This window comes from Mauremys reevesii, linkage group 3, assembly GCF_016161935.1.
Source record: "Mauremys reevesii isolate NIE-2019 linkage group 3, ASM1616193v1, whole genome shotgun sequence".
Lineage (NCBI taxonomy): Eukaryota > Metazoa > Chordata > Testudines > Geoemydidae > Mauremys > Mauremys reevesii.
The window spans coordinates 137,749,777-137,768,137 of NC_052625.1; the positions used below are offsets into that span (position 1 = coordinate 137,749,777).

Sequence of the window (18,361 nt, forward strand, 5' to 3'; positions counted from 1 at the left end):
TAGATACTGGCTAAAACAAAATTACAAACTTGTGCTACTTGCTTGTGATTCCTCATCACTCTCCGCATCCTTTCTTCCTTTCTTCTTGGTTTTCTTAATCCTGATCTCTCTGGCATTTCCACCACCTCCTCCTCTCACACTTCCACTGCCCTCTGGTGGCAAATTATGTGTTTAGTACACAGAGAAGCATTATCCCTTAATGTGATGTTTTTCATAGTTATGGTAACAAATGAGGCTGAACTATCTGTTAAAGATACTAGTGAAATAATCTGATCAACCTTTCATGAATGGAACCTACATTATATATTGCAGATTAGTGACAGTTTGATCTTTAAAGAACATGAAAACAAAAACATACTGATTAATAACTTTTATTAGTTATCACTTCATTACTAAAATAAACTGAACTTTCTAAAAATGTGACTACTCCTTATATCAAATTATATATATCATGTAAACAACATTAGCAAAATAACTGCTCCCGACAGACAACAAAACCAGATACCATTGCTCAAAACACAAGAAAAGCAAGCTGATGTCTGAAAATAAGATTTTTATTTACGCAGGTCAGCCTGATGAACAACTGAACTACTGAATAAAATTTTTGCAGTTGTATTTAACATGTGATGAGGCGGGGAGGGATAGCTCAGTGGTTTGAGCATTAGCCTGCTAAACCCAGGGTTGCGAGTTCAATCCTTGAAGGGGCCATTTAGGGAACTGGGGTAAAAATCTGTCTGGGGATTGGTCCTGCTTTGAGCAGGGGGTTGGACTAGATGACCTTCTGAGGTCCCTTCCAACCCTAATCTTCTATGATTTTATGAATACTCCACATTACAGGATAAAATCCTGCAATATAAGCATTTATCGAATTGCTGATAGCATCTCAATTTTCAGTATGTTCCTTTTCCACCTTGTAAATTCTTCTGCCCTTGTTTCTGCTTCTTTCATTTGCAAAATTTTACACTCTGTAATAATTGCATTCCATACAAGAAATAACTTTGAAGTTTTAGGCCTCATATTTTAATGTAAAAATAATTACATTCTCAAGTGGCTAAACAATGGATTAATTCTACTATTGCTTAAGAAAAACATACAAAGGCAGTATTCAAATGCTTGTACCATACAATTTGCTGGCTATATTTAATATGAATTCCCAAGCCCTGGAGCTCAGTCATGTCCTGGGACCCTATAGCGATAGCTGTGATAGTTAAGCTGTAAGTTAGGAACAACTTATATTTGGGTAAGCCCTGGCACCTTGCAACTTCTTAGGAAAAGAACAGGCTTTTTGTAGGTTTATTTGAACTGTGACTGAATTAAATTGAGCAGGAATCGGTTGTTTAGTTAACAGTATAATAAGCAGAAACGATAAAAAGCTATTTTAAAAGAAGCTCTTTAATGATTTGCATCCTATCTTTCACACTGTGGGTCAGCACACAAAAGAAGTTGCTTATATTGTCGACATGTGCAACCAAGATCTGATCTGTGGAGAGCACGAACAAGAAAGCATACAGGCTGTAATTTTCAGACAACAGAGTGAATGGGTTGTAAATCCAATGACAGCCTGGTTAGAGGAACTATAACACTGCAGGATTTTCAGCTCCCCCTCCCTTTTTTTTTTAAGCCAAACAAAACAAAAACCACCACCATTAATGCTATTTTATTGTCTGTTTTCAATTTCAATGCAAAGACACACCATGGATATATTTTAGACTTTCATACATATAAAACTGTCCATCATTAAGAGTATCTAAACAGGTGATAAGTGGTATCTGTCATTATTTCCAGTATATGTAATAATGGTATCTAGAACCTTAAACCGTGGTGATGTGGGTCATCTTGATGCATGCTACATAATGGCCAAAAAGAAAACACCACATCACTAAAGCAGATTTGCCAGGGTGCAAGATATAATATGTATGCATGTGACTATATTTATACACACACATAGTTTATGCCAGGGGTCGGCAACCTTTCAGAAGTGCTGTGCCGAGTCTTCATTTATTCACTCTAATTTAAGGTTTTGCGTGCCCGTAATACATTTTAACGTTTTTAGAAGGTCTAAGTCTATAATATATAACTAAACTATTGTTGTATGTAAAGTAAATAAAGTTTCTAAAATGTTTAAGACGCTTCATTTAAAATTAAATTAAAATGCAGAGCCCCCCGGACCAGTGGCCAGGACCCAGGCAGGGTGAGTGCCACTGAAAATCAGCTCGTGTGCCACCTTCGGCACTCGTGCCATAGGTTGCCTACCCCTGGTTTATGCTTATGAAGAGTAAGACACAAGCAAGGCTGGAAGTCATTCTATTTATGACAGTTCTATTACAGTTCAAACTCCTCTTTAACAACTATGCCCTAGAAAAATCTGCTGTCTCTTGTGGTGAGAATAAGTTTGGTTTCCAGGCCAGCTCAGTCCTGATCTCTTGAGAGTAGAAACTAATGTTCTATTTAAATATATGGTTATACTGTATATCCAATTAAGCTAGATATATCAGTGTTTTGATTCTGTAGCTTGTAATATGACACAACACTGAGGAACTAAAACAAATTTCTGAATCACCCTATTAAAGTCTTTAAGACTTACTGCATTATGTTTAGCCTGATTTAAGTTCTTCAGTGATTACTGAAAACTGTAAAGATTCAGAAAGATTGTATATATATTTACATTCTGGAGCAAACTGAGATCTATTGTAAGAATTTTTTTTGCTAAATGGAGCTATGCATACTTAGACCCAGTATGAATTTAGCCCAGAACATATTAAAAAAAACAACAACCTTGTGAACCTTCAAATAATTATGATCTTGCAGCATAACAGAGAGGAGGCTACCAAGTTGTGCTCTGACTTTAAAACTCACTCCCACTTCATCTGAAAGGGTCTGGATTTGATGAGTTTTGGAGTACCCTGCAAAGCCCATCAATTTCCCCTGCCATATGGAAAGTAGGATGAAGGAGGAGGATGGTGAGTTTGGGGGGGGGGGGGGGAGGAGGAGGATTTTTCATTGCTTACTTTTTGCCTAACTATCGTCAGCTGGGGGGTTAGGTGAAACCGGTGGAGTTGTAAATGGGAGTACTTTTATAAATAAGTATGGCCAAGGGCAGAGAGGTACTCCTTTATATAAATAAAAATAATTCCGAATACCTTACCTGTTGCTTTTTTCCTTCTTTCATCCTTTCTGTCTTTTTTGTTAGCAGATGAATTTTCTAAAATAGAAGCCTCTTTCAGGTCCTCTTCGGTGACTAAATTAACAGGGTTATTTTTCATTTCCTGGAATGAAGATAATTCATTTAATGTCAAAATATAAATGCAGAATGTGACTAATAAAGCACCATTCATGCAGTCTAGACATTTTAAAACATATTGTTTTAAACACAGAATGTGTTCTACATGCAGCACATGAAAAAGATACTTATTTTCCTCCTCCAAACCCAACAACCTGTCCTGCAAGCTTAATATGATTAAGGTAGTCAATGAATAATAGAACTGTAAAATAAATCCAATAAAAAACTACATTAATTTTACAGTAATGTATTCAGTCAAGAAATTTAAAGACAATGTGTGTCTCAAATATTTTAATAAATCCTGAAGTCTAAACAGTGCTTCATTATTTAAATAGATTGGGTAGAATTACAGCACTGAATTTTGTAACCCAATTCTATTACCAACATTATCTTCCAAAACATAATTCTCCAAAGAATCTAGGGTTCACAGGGTGCCAGAGGTTTGTGTGTGCATTTTACTGAATTTAAGGTAATAGTGGACATGAATATCTTAGATAAACAACGCCTCAAATATGAATAAGTTTAGGCTGTTCCTGAGCTTTTTATATCTACCTAACAGGCGAGGCCGGTTCCTCATCACATCTTCACACCATGGAAAAAAAACACACAACATTTCTCTGCCTCCCTAATTTCTCTCTTTTTGTGGTGGGGAAAACTGGCCTCCTAAACCCTCTCTGTTCAGCTATCCTGCTTTCCACTGCGTTAAGATGGGGATCTGATACTGCTTGGCACCAGCTGCTCTAAGCTTTGCTAAAAGAGACACTAGTGAAAGCAGACAGCAGTCCACGGCACTGTGAGCAGGTGGAGGGAACAAGCAGCCATCCAGCCCAGCAGCTGGGAGGGAGGACCCCCAGAAGTAGGAGGCTAGAGGCGGGGGGGGGGGGGGGGAGAGTGGAGGGAGGAAGTATATATTGATCCAACAGAGGAGCTGGGACACTGTTTGGGACTCTCTTACTCAGACTGATTTAAGAATATTGGGATAGTCCTGGACAAATCAGGATGGCTGGAAGGGTTTTAATTTACTCTTGCTTTTCTCTGTGTGGTTAAAATTGCTTATGGAAAAATAAGAGCTTACACAGGCAAAACTGAGAATAAACATACTTTTTAAAAATCAGCCAATATATAGCACGGGCAAATACAAGTTTTTCATAAAGTGAAACTTTTTATTAAACAAACTGGAGTGCTGAAACAACACAGCAAATAGTCACTTAAAATTAGGGCTGTCGATTAGTTTCAGTTAACTCACGCAATTATCTAAAAAATGAATTGCAATTAAAAAAATTAATCACAATTAATCACACTGTTAAACAACATAATACCAATTGAAATTTATTAATTAATATGGATGTTTTTAGACATTTTCAAATATATTGATTTTAATTACAACACAGAATACCAAGTGTACAGTGTTCACTTTATATTTTTTTACTACAAATATTTGCACTGTAAAATGATAAACAAAAGAAATTGTACATAATTCATGTTCATTTTGTATGTTCAACTTTCATGATAAAGAGATTGCACTACAGTACTTCTATTAGGTGAACTGAAAAAATAATATTTCTTTTGTTTTTTACAGTGCAAATATTTGTAATAAAAAATAAAAATAAAGTAAGCACTGTACACTTTGTATTCTGTGTTGTAATTGAAATCAATATATGTGAAAATGTAGAAAACATCCAGAAATATTTAAATGGTATTCTATTATTTAATTGCACAATTAATCGCACAATTAATTTTTGTAATTGCTTGATAGCCCTATTTAAAATTATCTCTTTATATTGCATGAGATACTTAGAAATCTCCCAGACAAATCATTCACTAAAGCAGCCTTGGTCAACACTTTTTCATTTGCCTGATCTTACCTAGATTCCTAGTTCTGCTAGTGTATTATCTGATCTGTTAAGTGTGCATGGAAGTATTTCTCAACTTTGTTGTAGTAGAAACAAGTCAATTACTGACCCTGAAACATTGTGAAAATATAAACAGTTTTCAGGTTCTTTTTGTATTTCAACTTATTAATAAGGACACACTTGAATTTCTAAACATAGGAAGTGGTCATTTTTCTTTATTTATAAATCACATAAATTTCAACAATAACTAAAATAGGGCCTGATCCCACACATACCACTTTTATGCCAGCAATTTCAATAAAGTTCTCATTTACTTTGGATGTAGGTGGTATCAGAATAAGACTGAGGCTGTAAAACATGCTGAGATGTACAGTGCAGCTGTGCAACTTTGATGTCTATGGATTGATCTGAACCTTTAAATCAGGTCGAGTAACAGATCTTTCAACTCACCCATATGAAATGTTCAATAATGAATGATAAATATAAAATTATCTAATGCTTTACTAACATTATGTGGTCAAGATCAGAAAACTGGCTATGTAAAAATGGCACCTTCAGTTGCTGAGATTTCCTCCAGCATGTATTCTTAATCATATCCCCTTAATTTACCACTTAGGACTTCAGGGAGAGCTGCACAAATGCATCCAACAACAGAACGTGGTCCTAAAATAATTTTCCTCGTGTCATTACTTCAGATGATTTACTGACAACATCAACAGAACTTAATTAAATTCTTTACACTTTCAGATCTGAAGCTTGCAAGATAGCATTGGAGAAAACATTTTTACTTTAAACAAGATTTGCTTTGAAAGAATAAGACACACATGGAATCAGATGACGCCATTTTTACATGAATACGTTTTCAGACCTAAATCATAAGAAATATAAAGGATAAAAAATTGCAGACTATTAAATTCAAATATGGTTAAAAACAGAAACCCATATACACACATCCAGATATACAAGACATCATACCTTTTCGGCTTTGTGGTGCATCAACTCCCTGAACAGATCAGTACAACTGTTTATAAATTTCTCACTGACTACAATAGTATCACTGAAGATTATAGTTGGCAAATGTTTGTTGAAAGATCTCATCACTTGCTGAAGCAAAATTCCAGAATCTTCTATGGATAATGAACTGGGCAGAAGAGTCTAAGATTAAAAAACAAAATCACTTATATACACACACTGCACATAATATTACATTATAAAGAACAGAAAAGGCCACTTTTTACATGTATTAAGAGGACCTACAATATATAGTAACTGTTTAAAATATACTGTGCTACATCTGAGCTAGATGTGTCCTTATATTTTAAATGGCTCTTTAATCATGAAAGATCCCAAAGTGGTTTAGGAATACTAATTAATTTCACCCAGCAATGATATACAGCTGCCTCTGTAATGGAAGACAAACTTAAAAGTGCATCCCGCTAGACTAGGATAGAAAATATAGCAGCATATTATTGCTAAAATTAGACCTTGTGTTCTAGCTAAATTCTAACATCCCCCTATTTTGGTGAAAAGTATAACAGACAGTCTGTTTTAAAAATCTCATCTGACAAATGGCACTTCCAGAAGTAAAGTGTTCCCTAACACAATACTGGAGCAATGATTCTGTACTGATTCAGAAGAATGAGTTTGTCGCAGAAGTCTACCGACAAAGCCTGACTGAGCTTCAGGCAAGTTTAAGGTGGTGAGGCGGAAGTCGTTTGTTTCACTGGTTATTAGACCTAAGTCAACTGAAAATTCTGCTTTAAAGTAACATTACTGGATGACATCTAATACAAAGGGGGAGAAATACATCCCACTGAAAAAATGAGCATACCGCTATATCCACCCACATTCCAGAGCTGATGGCTTCATCTACTGAAGCCTCCACCTGATCAACAATTTCCTGACCAACACAGGCTGCTTTCAGAAATAAGAGGTTTATGGACTTGTATCTTTTCTTTATGTAGTTCACAGGGTCTGGGATGCCAAGTCTGGACAATGCATCAAATTCTGTAAAATTGTAAAAAGTTTGTTAAGTTTTACCCATTCATTGGTCCTTCAAGAAATCAACATTTCCAAGAACAAATACACACACAGGGAAGATACTAAAACTCTTGAAGAGACAATGGTGCATCATGAAAAAAACATTGTATTTAGAAACCATCCCACTGATTGCATATCCATGAACCCCACTAATACAATTTCAAACCTTACTTTTTACATGTAAGGAGAGGATCTGAGAAATTTAACCTAAACATAAGTAGCACATAGGCTAAGTCTACTCTGCCAGGGTGAAAAATTTAAGATTAAAGGAATAAAAGCTGGTCAGTTTTCAAGCTGCACCAGAGGCATTGGGGTGATCCTTCTGCAGACCTAGATGCATTGGTTAACACTTGATCCACATTTGGAAGGTCATATAGAGGTTTTTTTTAATGTAAGTGTAGATTCTGAAAAAGTTATAGAACTCACACAGGAAAGCTTCCTGTTTATTCACCATAGGCCGGAGTGGGGAAAACTACGGCCTGCGGGCCGGATTCAGTCGACAGGGCTTTGGATCCAGCCTGTGGGATTGTCACCCCCATGGTGCCGCAGGGCTAAGGCATGTTCCCTGCATGCCCAGACCCCGCGCCACTCCCAGAAGTGGCCGGCACCACGTCTCTGCGGCTCCTGGGCAGGTGTGGAAGAGGGTTCTGTGCTCTGCCTTTGCCTACGGGTACCTGCCCTGAAGTTCCCATTGTCCGTGGTTCCCTGTTCCCGGTCAATGGGAACTGTGGGGGGGGGGCGGTGCCTGCAGGTGAGGACAGTGCATGGAGCCCTCTTCCCCCCCCTCCCCCGCGGGGCCACAGGGACATGGTGCCAGCCGTTTTCAGGTGTGGTGTGGGGCCAGGGCAGGCAGGGACCCTGTCTTAGCCCTGCTGTGCCGCTGCCACCCCGGAGCTACTCAAGGTAAGCGGTGTCAGGCCGGAGCCCACGCCCCAAACCCCTCCTGCACCCCAATCCCCTGCCCTGAGCCCCCTCCCGTACTCCGCACCCCTCCCTGCATTCCAATCCCTTACCCTGAGCCCCCTTGTACTTCCTCCCGCAACTCAACCACCTGCCCCAGCTCTACATTCATGGCCCTGCATGCAATTTCCCCACCCAGATGTGGTCCTTGGGCCAAAAAGTTTGCCCACCCCTGCATAGGCAATGAACTGAATGGATTTTTCGAACGCTGACACTTGCATTAAAAGAGTGTGTTTCTTTTTTAAAAGTTCATTCACATTTCCAGTTTATCCCTTACTAGAAGTCATAATCCTCTGTGAAATTATATGCATCTCCATAGCAATCCATTGTGATGTCACAGAGGATTAGGAATTCAGATAAAACATAGGAACTAGGAAGATATTCAGATTCCAAGGACAGAAGGGACCATTGTGATAATCTACTCTGACCTCCTGTACAACACAATTCCCAAAATAATTCCTAGAGCACATCTTTAAGAACTCCTAAGTCCTGCCAGCCCAAGTTTGGCACCCACCTGTACAATGAACAGAGAGAGCTAGGCACCTATGAAAGGCATCCTCAGAAGACAGCAAGCTGAGCAGGAAGCCACCTAAGCTAGCCAGCAGTGAAATTCAGAATGTATCCACCTCATTACAGCCAAGAGACCAAAGGTTAGGACACTCCCTTGGGAGGTGGGAAACATGAATTCAAGTCTCTGCTCCAAATCAGGTAGAGATTCAAACTTGGGCCCCCCACATCCCAGGTGAGTGCTCTAAGCATGGGAATAGTGGGCATGTCTTTTGTGCAGCATTGGAACAAGTAGCCATGCTGAGAGTGCCTACCAGAGAGGGCTCTGCAGATGAGGTGGTGAAAGTGAGGGGGGTGGGTAAGCTGGGGCTCTGAGCAGCTCATTAGCTATGGAGCAACATCAGTGCTTAGGTCTCTCTGCACATGCTGATGTAAACTTAGGCACCACACAAAGTTAGGCCTCAGCTGAGCAGTCGTGCCTAAATGTTGGACATAGGCACATAAAGAAGCAGCTATGCGCCTAATTACCTTTGTTGGTCTAGCTCCAAATCCCCATCATCAGTCAGGCTTATGCAGGGGCAGCTCCAGGCACCAGCACAGCAAGCGCATGCCTGGGATGGCAAGCTGCGAGGGCGGCAGTCAGGCAGCCTTCGGCGGCGTTTCTGCGGGAGGTCGGTTTTGGCAGTAATTTGGCAGCAATTTGGCAGCAGGTTCTCCTGCAGAACCACCGCCGAATCCACGTGACCAGGGCGGACCTCCCACAGAAATGCCGCCGAAGGCTGCCTGACTGCCATGCTTGGGGTGGCAAAAAACACTGAGCCACCCCTGGGCTTATGACATCTGCTCTTAAAGGGCCCAGCACACTGTGCTACAGATGTTTTCAGCATGATACATATAAAGTAACAGAATAAGTGTCAAACTATCCTCCTGATAAATAAAGATACCCTGTAAATGTATCCGTTGGCATTTCAAACATTCAAACTGTTCTCTCATCATTAAAGTAATATGTAGGACTTTATTTAGCTCAACTGTGCTTTCTATGTGGGCAAGCACAAACACAGAACAGCTTGCAAATTTAGGCACTGCAATTATGCAGTTATATACTGTATGCATGTATTTTGGAAGGCAGTAACAAGCCTTTACCAGAGAAATACCAACTACAGTAGTAGCACTTCAATTATTCTTATAAGCCTCAGTCACACATACTGGATTCACTTGTCTCTTTTAGTTACCTAGATCAATTTCCAAAAAGACCTTTTATTCATAAAGAATAAAGATCAGTTACCTAGGTAACCATTTTGCTTGAAAAAGGAGTCCACCCAGTTGCTCTGTGTTCTGGCATAGATGTCTGGAACAAACACAGCCTTATCCTGTCTCCCACCAACCACTGTGCCTTTTAGACGTCCAGAGTTAACAAGTTCTTCTAACACAGCTGAAAGAATAAAAATAAATGAAGCAACAGTTTCAGTAAGATACATACATCAAAACATTGGGATTATTTTTCCTCCTTTTTTCATTCTTTCTTCTTGTATCCCCCCCTCTTTTTACTACCAGTTGCTAACTGAAAGAAATCACAAAACTACCAGTCGTTGTTTTAGTGAAGCAATTCTGAGCTCCCACAATTTTTAATTCTGATAATTTCCTGCCAAATGTACAGTTCCAAGGGAGAAAACTCCTATAACAGTATCAGACTACTTTTTTTATTAAAAACATACCTAGAAAGTTGGTCATAATGCTGCTCTTCTCTAGCCAGCAAACAAAATTCATGATGATTTTATTAACGTTCACACTGGACGGGTGTTAACTTTTCAGAACCAATACTGTGATCTTAACATTTTAAAATCATGGCAAGAATGGATACCTATAACAAGTCAGATACGGAATCCTGTACCCCTGTTGGTGACTACAGCTGATCTTCAAAAGTTCCAATTAACCCCTGGACCCCGAGAATCAGCAGCCCACTAATATGAATATACACTGCTGGCAAAGGACACATTGGCAACCACTAGTACTAAATTATTAAGGCCAGCTTAACACAAAACATATTATTTTCAATTTATTCAAGCTGCATGGAAAGTTCAGGTCCCATAATCCTTCTGCGTTCTGTCACTGCTCCCTTACAAGCCATTGCTTATATAAAAATCTATAAATGAAGGAGGCACCAAGGTCTGCTACTTTTGATGGTTCTACTGTAGGGGTTCTCTACATTCCTTCCTACAACAAAAATTACTACATGACCCAGAAGGGGGGGGGGGGAGAGGGAAGGAAGTGGGGTAGGTAAAGCCTGAACCTGCCCAAACCCCACTGCCACGGCCCGGGGTTGGGGGGGTCAAAGCTGAAGCTCAAGAGCTTCAGCCCCAGGTGGGGGACCTGTAACCTGAGCCCTGCCACCCAGGGCTGAAGCCCTCGGGATTTGGCTTCGGCCCCAGGCAGTGGAGTTTGGGCTTTGGCTTCGGCCCCCGGCAAGTCTAACGCCAGCCCTGGCGACCCCGTTAAAATGAGGTTGCGACCCACTTTGGGGTCCCGACCCACAGTGTGAGAACCACTGTTCTACTGGAATTTTTTATCCTAGGTTTTGTTTTATAGGATGTATTGAATTCTTCTTCTTTAAAGAAAGGGCAGAGTAGCCATGGGTTTATACCTGGAGTAAAACATATACAGCTCCTACTTCATTAACTGTTTAACAAGAATGGACCAGAAAGCAAGGGGAACACAACTGGAAAGAAACATAGAGAGACCCTTCCCTATGGCAAAAACCCACTGAATCTGTCATGACTAGGGAATTTGTGACAGGAGTTCTACAACACAGAAATGGACAGGAGAGCAAACAGGTGATAAATTGCTTTTCCCCTTCCCTCACAAAAGGGATAAACAAGGGATGTGTATCATCCCCAGGACGGAAAAAGAAAAAATGGTTGAGGGACACACTATAGAAACTGCCATCTGAGAAAGTCGTCGTCATGCAACTACTCCCAGTATGCTTGGAACCCATCTCAACAGTATAAGCTAGATGCGTGTGGCGATGCTAACTGAATCTGTCAGGATGAGACAATAAAATATTCTACGGCAGTGATAAACACTGCCAAAGTGGGAACTACAGCATCTTGAGATTTAGGGCTTGTGTACCTGGCAAAATTGACTGGAATAGCTATTGTGGCATAAGCTAGCCTGCAATAGCTATTCAGGAATAACTCCCTATGTGGACACCCTTATTCTGGAATACGAGTGTGCACGCAGGATATTATTCTGAAGTAGCTACTGCACTTTAAATTCACACCCTACCATATTCCAAAATAACTTCTCCGTGTAGACAAGACAATATACACAACCAGCTAGACTGTGACGAATAAAGCTAAGCAACTGGTAGCAACAGTGGAAAATTTTAGTAAGAAAAAAACAAAGATTGTTAAATAGACTGGCCCAAACTAACTGTTTTCCATACTGTGCAGGGACAAACTCACAACCCTGGGTTTAGCAGGCCAATGCTCAAACCACTGAGCTATCCCTCCCCCGAGTTTATGTCCCATAAGGTCTTATCCAAAGACCACTGACGTTAATGAGAGTTTTTCCATTGACTGAAATGGGCTTTCGATTAGGCTATAGTGCTCAGAAGTGAGAGAACCTGATGCTTTTTATTAAGCTTTGTAAATTTATTACTTCCTTAACTGAAACTATATTACATTTAAAAATATAAGCATTCCTTATTATAAATAGCCTGATGTCATCTTCAGGTGAACAACGGCATGGCAATATTATAGGATCAAAGATAGTTATTTTCTTGATTTAAAATTTCAGTATCTGCTGGAATTATTATTAAATGGGGAATTAGTTAATAGCTTGTTTATACAACTTATTCACCAGACTTAGAAACATGAAAGAAATTTCTAAAGGATTTTTAATGAAAGAAGCCAAGACATTTAAAAACATCAAGCTTTTAAAGTTTATATTACTACAGGTACTCTATATAAATAAAATTAAACAAATTATCCATACATTATTAAAATAGATAAAATTAAGTATAATTAATTATGATATATAGTCATTTAGGGCTGTCAAGCTATTAACAAAATAATTGCGATTAATAACACAAAAAATTCTCGATTAATCACAATGTTAAACATTAATAGAATACCATTTATTTAATTTTTTGATGTTTTCTACATTTTAAAATATATTAATTTCAGTTACAGCACAGAATACAAAGCATACAGTGCTGTAAAAAACAAAATAAATAGTATTTTTCAATTCATCTAATACAAGTACTGTAGTGCAATCTCTTTATCATGAAAGCAAAATTTACAAATATACAATTATGTACCAAAAAAAACTGCATTCAAAAATAAAACAATGTTAAATTTTAGAGCTTGCAAGTCCACTCAGTCCTACTTCTTGTTCAGCCAATCACTCAAAGAAGTTTGTTTACATTTTCAGGCGATAATGCTGCCCTATTCTTGTTTACAATGTCACCTGAAAGTGAGAACAGGCTTTCTCACGGCATTGTTGTAGCCGGCGCCACAAGCAATTTACATACCCGATGCACTAAAGGTTTATATGTCCCTTCATGCTTCAACTTCCATTCCACAGGACATGCGTCCATGCTGGCAACAGGTTCTGCTTGATAACCATCCAAAGCAGTGAGGACCAATGCATGTTCATTTTCATCATCTGAATCGGATGCCCTCAGCAGAAGGTTGATTTTCTTTTTTGGTGGTTAGGGTTATGTAGTTTCCGCATCGGAGTGTTGCTCTTTTAAGACTTCTGGAAGCATGCTCCCTATCTCATCCCTCTGAGATTTTGGAAGGCCCTTCAGATTCTTAAACCTGGGGCTGAGTGCTGTAGCTATCTTTAGAAATCTCACATAGGTACCTTTTTTACGTTTTGTCAAATCTGCAGTGAAAGTGTTCTTAAAATGAACAACATGTGCTGGGTCATCATCTGAGACTGCTATAACATGAAATATATGGCAGAATGCAGGTATAATGTAATTAATACACAATACATAATTTTTTTAATGGAAGCATGTCCTCTGGAATGGTGGCCGAAGCATAAAGGGGCATATGAATGTTTTGCATATCTGGCAAGTAAATACCTTGCAATGCCGGCTACAAAAGTACCAGGCAAATGCCTGTTCTTATTTATGTCACCAGAAAGTGAGAAGAGAGCAGCAGTATCTCCTGTAAATGTAACCAAAATTGTTTGTTTTAGTGATTGGCTGAACAAGAAGCAGGACTGAGTGGACTTGTAAGCTCTGAAGTTTTACATTGTTTTATTTTTGAGTGCAGTTATGTAACAAAAAACCCTACATTTGTAAATTGCACTTTCATGATAGAGATTGCACTACAGCACTTGCATGAGGTGAACTGAAAAATACTATCTTTTGTTTATTATTTTTACAGTGTAAATATTTGTAATCAAAATACACACTTTGATTTCAATTACAACACAAAATACAAGATATATATGAAAAAGTAGAAAAACACCCAAAATATTTAATAAATTTCAATTGGTAGTCTATTGTTTAACAGTGCAATTAAAACGGTGATTAATTTTTGGGGGGTAATCGCGTGAGTTAACTGAGATTAATCGATAGCCCTAATCATATTATATATCTAAGAGACTTTGATACGGCCTACAGTTATACTAATTTGGAAAATGTTTTCAAGTACTCAAACATTTGTGAAACTGAAATTATATTCAGAAAATGGACAAAATTAAAGAAAAAGCTTTTACTTTTAAAATTTATAAGAAATTATCAAAGTGAATAAAACTCTTTGAAATTCATGAAAATAAGCCGAGAAACGGAGTATACAAAAGGAACATTGGAACGACATGAAGAACAAAAGCTGTTCACTGAACAGAGAAGCATCAACAAACTTGGTTAGCCCCAGTGTTGATCTGCAGGAGGCTGTCACAACCAAAATTCAAACTTTAGTGGCTAAAAAGTCTTGCATAATAATGGCTAAGCGTTACATGAGCAATTGCTGAAATCAATTTTAACTACATAATGAAATTGCATTGGACACAAATATTATTGCAACATAAGGTTTAACAGATTTTCCTGTTTAACTCTGCATAGCTGGACAATGCATTCCTGGACATCATATATAGATTTCATAGAATATCAAGGTTGGAAGGGACCTTGGGAGGTCATCTAGTCCAACCCCCTTGCTCAAAGCAGGATCAATCCCCAGACAGATTTTTACCACAGATCCCTAACTGCCCCCCTCCCCAAGGATTGAACTCACAACCCTGGGTTTAGCAGGCCAATGCTCAAACCACTGAGCTATCCCTCCCCTCCAATGTCAAGTGCCAATGTAGATGAGTGTGGAAAAGGAACACTGTATGCTAAGAATTAGAGGAGAACAAGCTGTTTTAAGAATTTGGGGCCATCTGGTATGCAGTGCAAATCTCCATGGGGTTTGGTGTACTTGTGGAACTAGACAATATGCCAAATAGATTGACTTGAAGTGAACTGGAGAAGGTCTTTTAGGACATCTATAATGGTTTGCACATCATATGGGAAATGCAATCAACTAATGTTTAAAGACACTTGCAGTACTTGGGTACAGAAATTCACAGAAATTTAATCCTGAATTATCTTGGATGGTTATCTTGTAGGATGTAGTTAGATGCTTGGGGAGAAAATGTATAAACTGCCTGAAATGTTCCACAAATGTTATAAATTCAGTCTAGGTAGCCAATTCTAGAAGTGAGGCCCTAAATATTTTTGGATTCCAGTTGGTCTACAACAAAAGATTTTACAGCAGAGAAGACAATTCTGAGAGAATTGAAATAGATTATGGCTTTGCATGATGCTTTTCATAGTTATGATTCCCCAATGCACTGAACACACCAATGTATTAAATACTGTACTATGCAGCTAGACTTGGCAGTTATTTGAGCTTCACAACAGCTCAGACATAGCTTTAGATATTGAAACCTATTTTATTGAGAGAGAGAGAGAGAGAGAGAGAATATTAATGTCCTAGTCTTTCTGAGGGCTGGCAATTGGGGACCAAATTCTGCTCTGTAATAAATCTGGAGTAATGTCATTACAATCAATGGAGGTATTCTGGATTTACATCGGTGTTATTTTGAGCAGACTTTGGCACTAGAACTTTAACTTCCATCTGGACAATCACTAAAGATGAGCAGAGGGGCAGCTTAATTAGTTTATAAGAAAAAATGACAATTTCAATAATTAAAAGGTATATGTTGTTGGAGACAGAAAAGTTAACCACTACATATCCTTTCCTAACTGAAAGTCCCTGCTTCAATCCTGCAAAGAGAACTACACAGGTCAAGCTCTGGGCCTACAGGTTCTCAGTGCAGAACTGGGGCCTAAAAAGACAGCATTCAAAGTAAAAGGAAATGGAAGGCAATGAACAAGTAGAATAAATAAATGAAGTTAAGCTCATGCCTTTCTAATGCTATTTATAAACAACCCCCCCCCCACACACACTTTTTTTTAGTATATTTAGGCCTGGTCTACACTGGGGGGGGTTCGAACTAAGGTATGCAAGTTCAGCTACGCGAATAGCGAATAGCGTAGCTGAACTTGAACTACCTTAGTTCGAACTACTTACCCGTCCTGATGGCGCGGGATCGAAGTCCGCGGCTCCCCCGTCGACTCCGCCACCGCCATTTGCGGTGGTGGAGTTCCGGAGTCGACAGGAGCGCGTTCGGAGTTCGATATATCGCGTCTAGATGAGATGCGATATATCGAACTCCGAGAAGTCGATCGCTACTCACTGACCCGGGTAGGGTAGTATGGACGTACCCTTAGTGTTTATCACTAGATATCACTAGAGTTAGAGCTGCTCATTTTCTGTTGTGGCTGGGCTAATGTTATTTGGCTTGTTTGGTTTTAAGGAAAGAGGTTGGAGGAATCCTGGGGTCAGCGTCAGCGAGAGGATTGCAGGCATAAGGGAATTAGGCTCAGATGTCAGTGGGAGAGCCTAAAGGGGCAGTTAACCATGTAGAATGAAAGAAGAAAGGGAAGACAGGAACATTAACAGAACAAAGTCATGTGAGGCCCTGAAGGCAAAGAAAAGGAGATTAACTTTTATATAAGAAGAGATGAGAAGCCCGCAAATGAAGAGGGCAGGATGTGGTCAGTCCACAGACAAGACAGATGATCTTTGAGGGAGCATTTTGTATAGAATAGAGGAAACATGAGAGCTGCATAGTCCAAGAGTTGCAATAGTTGAGGTGAGAACAAATCAAGGACTACAAAAGGAAATCTTCCTGGATTGTAATTTTGTGAGGCTCTTTTTTAAATAAAAGAAAAAACAAACAAACAAAAGTGGGATTTATCTCCCTGCTTATTAAGACCTCTAGTTGTGAGCATAACAAAAGCTCTGCCTCAGCTATCGCAAAATAAAGTCAATAAATAAAAATCCTGTGCCGTTAAAGTCATTCAGCTATGTGAAATCTGTCCCTTTTGTGTGCTCCATTGATATGTAGCTGAGAGCATATAATGAAATAGAAGACAAAAATGAATATTGCACTTCTTGCATCATTCCACTCCCTTAGAGGTATTCCATCAATGAGCTTTCATTGCTGTCGATATAGAGACATTTCTTTGAGCTGTGGACAGCACAAGAAGTCTATTACTTATTAAACTGGAAAGGAGACCTATTGCTATTTATTGCAAAAACAATACTAAATACTAAAAGGTTTATTTGAAATGATTAATTCCAACAATAAAGAATCTAAATACATGAAACAAAATCTGAAAGAAACTCACAGTAAAGCAGTTGTTCCTGAAATCCATACCGAGTGATCAAGTTAGTTACAGGAGTAGGCCTATAAAGAATAAAAAGGATAAATATGAAACAGGCCTGGAGACTCTCAAATTGAAGTAGAAGCTACAAACAAGACAAGTACCTCTGGACTTTTCCCTCAAGAAAGGTATTTTCTGCAAAACTGATCAAGTGTATTAGCCAGACTGTTACTGCCAGGTTGTTTAATTTATGAAATTTATAAATTCATACTGGTTTAAAACTGTATTAGAACTATCACTGTAAATATATATATATACACACACACAAACTTCTGCTAACTAAGTTCCTGATAGAACATTAAGATGGCTATTGAACTGATAAATAAATTTCTGAAAAATGAAATGTGGTTGCTGGGTATCAATCTGTAATTAAGTCAATGAGGGGGACACTTTCCAGAAAATTAAGAATTCACAGTGAATTCATGACCAGTTTTAGCCAGTTTTTTCAAAATATTTTCCCATTGTAATTTAGCTCATTTTAGCTAACTAGTTTTCCCTTTTCTAGAAATAAGCCTTTCCTCCTACTCAAGAACTTTTGTACATCAGCAGAGGACTGGGCTCACATTACATGTTGCTCCAAAAAAGTACACAAAATTCTCTCTCACTGTAAAATGAATTGTAATTGAAAAGGTCTCATACATATGCCTTTATTTTCTTTTTTGTTCATTACAAATAAATCAGATGCATAAATAATGCTGTAAAACACATTTCTACGTATAGATATTTGTGTTAGGGCTTACCTAGTAATGGCACTGAACAGACCACGAATGCGTGCCTGATGCCGGGCTACAAATGCCTCTGTAAAAATCACTCCTTTGTTGTCCTGATCTATCTGGCCGCGGATAATCCTACCCAGACGGGGGGACAATGCCTGTGAACAGAAGTTATGATAAATGCTGGGACGACAGTTTACAGTTACACAGCAAAGAAGAAAAT

General features: G+C 38.8%; 1 protein-coding gene across 3 annotated transcripts in view; it reads right to left on the reverse strand.

Annotated features, from left to right (window-relative positions):
* The window catches only part of UFL1 (UFM1 specific ligase 1), a 39,303-nt gene that overhangs the window by 9,496 nt on the left and 11,446 nt on the right, over positions 1–18,361 (reverse strand). For all 3 annotated transcript variants that reach the window (XM_039532713.1, XM_039532714.1, XM_039532716.1), the window contains exons 6-12: positions 18,166–18,296; positions 17,390–17,448; positions 9,926–10,072; positions 6,965–7,140; positions 6,109–6,288; positions 3,146–3,266; positions 30–152 (exon numbers count right to left, since the gene is read on the reverse strand). In XM_039532713.1, the coding sequence (XP_039388647.1) occupies positions 30–152; positions 3,146–3,266; positions 6,109–6,288; positions 6,965–7,140; positions 9,926–10,072; positions 17,390–17,448; positions 18,166–18,296 (937 nt within the window). The remainder of the gene's footprint in view (positions 1–29; positions 153–3,145; positions 3,267–6,108; positions 6,289–6,964; positions 7,141–9,925; positions 10,073–17,389; positions 17,449–18,165; positions 18,297–18,361) is intronic.